This window comes from Dermacentor silvarum, chromosome 11, assembly GCF_013339745.2.
Source record: "Dermacentor silvarum isolate Dsil-2018 chromosome 11, BIME_Dsil_1.4, whole genome shotgun sequence".
NCBI lineage: Eukaryota > Metazoa > Arthropoda > Arachnida > Ixodida > Ixodidae > Dermacentor > Dermacentor silvarum.
The window spans coordinates 16,411,891-16,417,501 of NC_051164.1; the positions used below are offsets into that span (position 1 = coordinate 16,411,891).

General features: G+C 49.3%; 1 protein-coding gene across 1 annotated transcript; it reads left to right on the forward strand.

Moving 5' to 3' along the window:
• Positions 1 to 334: 334 nt before the first annotated feature.
• On the forward strand, positions 335 to 4,915 carry LOC125941257 (uncharacterized). The gene is made up of 3 exons (XM_049658227.1): positions 335 to 622; positions 3,298 to 3,477; positions 4,553 to 4,915. Exons 1-3 carry the CDS (start codon positions 335 to 337, stop codon positions 4,913 to 4,915), a joined length of 831 nt encoding a protein of 276 aa, XP_049514184.1.
• The last annotated feature ends 696 nt before the right edge of the window (positions 4,916 to 5,611 follow it).

Sequence of the window (5,611 nt, forward strand, 5' to 3'; positions counted from 1 at the left end):
TCAGAGCACAGAGGTTGGTCAGAGTTTCTAGCTGATAAGACACCGCATGACGTTCTTCCCTTGGATGTCTGGGCAGGTCGGCGAGAAAAAGCGTTTTCCACACGCGCAAAGCACTTGTTAGCAAGACAGACTGTTACTGCACAAAACAGCTTCCGGAATAGCTTAGGCGCATGGGAAACAAGACAATGTGGAGAACTGAGCAATTATGGCCCTCTATATATGCAGACACACCTTGTACGAGTTCGAACCGTGAAGCGGAGAAGTTCACTTTGCTTCTGGGAGCAGCTCTAACAAACTTCATTGCCGCTGGCGCGAAGGCAGCCTGGACCTCACAATGACCCATAACGATCCCGTGGCTCCCTACGACCTCAAAGCTGTGGTTCTCTTCTTGGCTACATGCTGGTTTCTGCGCGAGCACCGCTGTTTCTCCGGCATCAGCCTTAACGTGTCAGTGGTGGAGCGCTTTCGCCCGGGGCAGTTCCAGCAGCACATCACGTTCGCCAAGCAGGTCGTCACGTTCCACCTGGTCGACGTCGAGGAAATCGAGCTCCTGTTCACAATGTGCCCCCTGGTTCTGGCGCTCGACCAAACGAAGCTATTGGCACACGTCACCATCGACAGGGTGAGTTTAAAATTTTTGCAGGCATCATCAGGATGTCGATAGTTCAGACCTGTTTACATGGCACAATGGTGTGGCATGGCTGAGAAGGGACCCACAGTGGTGAGTCAGAGGCTATGGTGATGTGGTGCTGGGCAGGATGTTGCAACATGGTTTGATGCCCAACCCTCCCTACAATTTCACTCACTTTCCATTACTCTTTAAAATTATATTTCCTCTCTTCATTCTTGGCCATGGATCAGTCAGACAAGCAAGCATTTCTATTGAGTGGTAAGGTTAGACCAGTGTACAAAAAGCATTAACGATTTATCCCTTAAGGCTCGCTTGTCTGGATGGCTACGCCATGGGCCTCAGGCATCTCAATGGCTAGTTTTAGAAGTTGCTCTTATTATGCATACCTCTTGACCCGCGGTGGTAGGCAAAGTGGCTATGACGTCACGCCGCTGATCGCGCGAGGTCGTGTGCCGTGCTTTGGGTGCACGTTGGACAACCGCAGGTTGCCAAATTTAACCCAGGGGCACCCACTACGGCGTCGCTTATAAAGAGTGTTACACATTTTCGGTTGTTTATTTTCTTCAAGTTCCGCCTTTGTTTAGTGGTGTTCTCTGTTTTCTCGTCTTTTTTTTACTTTGAAGCGGTGTTTTTTTGTTGTGTAATTTCCATGCGAGAGAGAAATTGGTGTTTATCGGGGCTTGCGTTGTAAATGAACTGTATTATTACTGGAGAATATATAACGCACCTGACATGACACGACTTTATTGAACAGATACCAAACACTCTGCAAAATAGTTCATGAACCAACGAGTGAAAACAACAAATGATACACGACGCTTTCTGTAACATGAAAGTAAGGCATAATGTTGTTGGAAAAAATGGGCATGTACATATTGAGAGATTTTTCAGCCATGGGAGCACGCTCTTTAAAATTCACGAAACAAGCAGTCCAGAAAACACAAATTCTACGTTGGCGCTTGACTCGGATATGGTAAGGAAATCAAGAGAAGCTTTTGCCTGGATCTGCCACTCTATGCTGTGCGCTCGCCAGAAGCAGCCAAGGCATACTTCAGCACAAACAACTATATACAGCGAATATTCTACAAATGTTTTACATTAAAAAAATGTGTTTTCCTGTTTTAGCATCCAGGAATACTCTACTTTCGCAACAAGAAACGAAATCAAAAATATATGCAGGAGATTTAAGTGAAAACCGCGTATTAATGTGTCCGATGACTGAAAAAATCGTGTATTGGAAGTGACAAATGCCCATCTTTCATTCTTTTTCATTATTAAGGACAGCTCAAATTCGGAGGTTCTCGGTTTTTACCGATTCAGAGAAAAACGCCCGCGGGTTAATTTTCGGTCTTAATCCGTGTATACCGAAAACACTGAACCCTATTCTGAAGCTTGTGCACTTTCGGGACGTTAAAGCGAATAATATATATAAAATTATTTATGCCTATCTTTCCTGGGTATTTCATACAAGCATCTTTATTTTATTTTACCCTAATACCCTCAGCTCATTTCCGAATTTTAAGCCTTTCTCACGCGTGCCTCGAACTGACTAGCACCATGCCTACGATAATCCGCTGCGTACGTACATCTGCTTTTGGGTAAAAACTAGCGGGCGTTCTTTAACTGCGAATAGAATCCTTGGCGTTGTCAAACCAGTTCTGTTTCCGGCTGTATAGCTATCCCTCGAAACACGTGGCCCAATCGCGGAGATATCGGTATCTGTAGAAGTTTAGCCGATCCCGAAGGTAGTGCAGTTTCAAATGTAGTCCGCTCGCCTGGGTATGTGCCACTGACTGGTTATGTGTGCCGCATTTCAATGAGTCTCTTTGACGCCCACTTGGGTCAATGTGCACGTACCGCTGGGTATCCGCGGACCTCACGCGGCGCCTCCAGAAGGCGCAGTATGTCCACAGGGAAGTGCCAGAGGAGAACGCTGCCGCAGTACACGCCTCGTAAATGACGTGTTTCGCCTATTAACTTAATTGTGTAATCATCGTGTATTATTTGTGCCCGAATATTGTTCTGTCTGTGACGGTCGGAATCATTGGGAGACAGAGATAAGAACGCATCTCATACACACATCAGTAATCTCACGGGAACGTCGACCGACTAAATGATTTCGTGCCGGTTGCTGCTCCAGTAGGATTGGAGTAGAGCACTGCACGGGCTCGGGCTTACCCGAAAGCCCGGGCCCGGCCCGGCCCGCGGGCCGGGCCGGGCCGGGTAGAGGAGTTTTTTCCCGGGCTCGGGCCGGGCTCGGGCACGGTGGGTGCTTTTTGACCCGGGCCCGGGCCGGGCTCGGGTTTTTTGACGCGGGCCCGGGCCGGGCTCGGGCTGTCTGCGAGTTATTCTCGGGCTTCTCAACTCTGAAAAACCTGTATTTTTCTGTCTCGGGCCGGGTTCGGGCCGGTTTCGAATCGGGCTCGGGCCGGGCTCGGGCTTAAGGTCGACCGGGCCGGGCTTAAGGTGGCCGACCGGGCCGGACGGGTAACGTAGATTATTTCCGGGCCCGGGCCGGGCCCGGGTCTCGCCATAAATGTTTTGATCGGGCTCGGGCGGGCCGCCCAATGAAATCGGCCCGTGCAGTGCTCTAGATTGGAGTCTAAACGTTGCTGCTGTTTTAGGCTCGAGCCACCATGTTGGTCTTACATCTCTGATGCTTCCAGATTCTGGACATGGAGGTATACAGGTTCCTGCATTTTACCGAAAAGCAGCTCAAGAACGAACCCGAGTTTCTCGACAGGGCTGCCCATGTCACCCACGATGTATTGAAGATGCCTTCACTGCTCGACTCATGCACACAACAAAACGAAGGAGGTGCCCGCTGCTGGATGGTGACTGAAGCGGTAACTCATTCTGTCACTTCAACCACGTGGCCTACTCATTGAAACGTATGTTAAGGTCACAGCACGGATGCTGATCACAGAGTTTCCAGCTGCTAAGACACCAGATGACGTTCGTCTTTTCGTTGTCTGGGCAGGTCGAAGACCAAAACAAGCATATGTGAAGCAGGAGAGATTGCTACTGCACAAAAATCAGAGGACGCTAAAGCTTCGCCTTTAAGAGTGGAACGCGATAGCGTTATCGGGCCCCATTTGCATCGCAATTTTCTTTCAGTGGAAGCGCTTCACTGCAACCAGAACGTGGGAAAGCCAGCTTACAAAGACCAAGCTTACACCGATCCCTTTAAAGTCGGCTTCAATATTAAACAAAATGCATTGCTGGGAAGAAGTTTTTTGGGGGGCAATATGAGGTGTCTTATATTAAAGTAAGAAAACCCTAGCACTTTTTTATTATTTTAATAATTGTTTGCTATTGCCCCGACGCGCGCGCGTGTCCAAAACGCATTAGGCAGGCGAAGCACCCGAGCGCGCGGCTGTAGGTCTGGTAGAAATGCTGGAAAAGGGCTTTTTGTTTCAATTTCCTCGTAACAGGAATATGTTTTCTCGTACATTCAAATTACAATGCGACGCAAGATGGTGAACAATCCAACGCCATATCCGACGCCGAATGGTAAAGCCGTACTTTACCATTTTTCTCACAGATTACACTGGGAAAATCAATTTTTGTTCACCAGAACCTTGCACCACGTGGAGGGCCTGCGCTGTCGGGGTGGTTGGAGATGATTTCCTCCGCCACGGACGCCGACATCGCACGCCGACGCCGCACGCCGTCGCCGACGCCGGATTTCCTGCGACGCGGGACCCTTAACGCTATCGCGTTAAAACAGGTTCCGGTTTCACAGGTTTCACAAACAGGTAGCTTAGGGACTAGGGAACCAGATAATACGGGGAGATGTGCTTAAGCGACCGTTTATGTATGCCGACATACCTTGTATGAGCTCGAGCCGTGAAGCGAACAAGTTCACTTTGTTTCTGGAAGCAGCTCTTACTAGCTTCAGTTCCGTTGTGCGCTACGCAGGAAGAGCTGAACAAGTTCCTGAAGCCATTCGGCGTGAAATTCAACGAACTGCGCGAAGGCAGCCTGGACCTCACAATGACCCATAACGATCCCGTGGCTCCCTACGACCTCAAAGCTGTGGTTCTCTGCTTGGCTACATTGTGGTTTCTGCGCGAGCACCGCTGTTTCTCCGGCGTCAGCCTGAACGTGTTAGTGCTGGAGGGCTTTCTCCCGGGGCAGTTCCTGCAGCACATCACGTTCGCCAAGCGGGTCTTCACGGTCCACCTGATGGGCGTCGAGGGAATCGAGCTCCCGTTCAGAATGGGCCCCATTTTGCAGGTACTAGACCAAATGGAGCTGCGGACGCACACCTCGACATGGTGAGGAATCGTCAGGAGAGTGTCGACAGTTTAGTCTTTTTTACATGGAAGACTGGAGTGATGCAGCTGATAAGGGACTCACCGTGGTGGGTCTGTGGTTATGGCGGTGTGGTGCTTAGCGAGATTTTGTTGCATGGCTTCAATCCCAACCCTCCTTAAAATTTGATACTCACTTTCTCTTATTCTTCTCATTTTTATTTCTACTCTTCATTCTTGGCCAGCTTTGAGGACGTTCTTCTATGACGATCAGAAAAGCAAGCCTTTCGCCCGAGTAGTAAGCTCAGACCAGTGGCCAAAATGTAGCATAAATTTTTGCGACTTTGGGCTGGCTTGTCTGGTTGGCGGCGCAATGGGCCTCGGGCATCTGAAGGGCCAGTCTTATCAAACCACTGATGCTATACTTACCTTCTGACCCACGGTGGTAGGCTAAGTGGTTTAGGCGTCGCGTTGCCGATCGCTAGGTCGCGGGTTCATTTTCCTACCACGGCATTCCGATGGTAGTACAATGCAAAAACTTTCTTTTACCTTCCTTTGGGTGGACGTTCATTACCTTCAGGTTGTCAAAATTATGTTACCCCTTTGAACCATTCTTTTTCAGCGAAGCTGTGTACCTCTCGTTGGTCGGAAAAATTCGTGGCGTAAACACAAAACTCCAGGTTAACGTGTTACATCTTTCATAACCATGACTGTTTCCCGAATT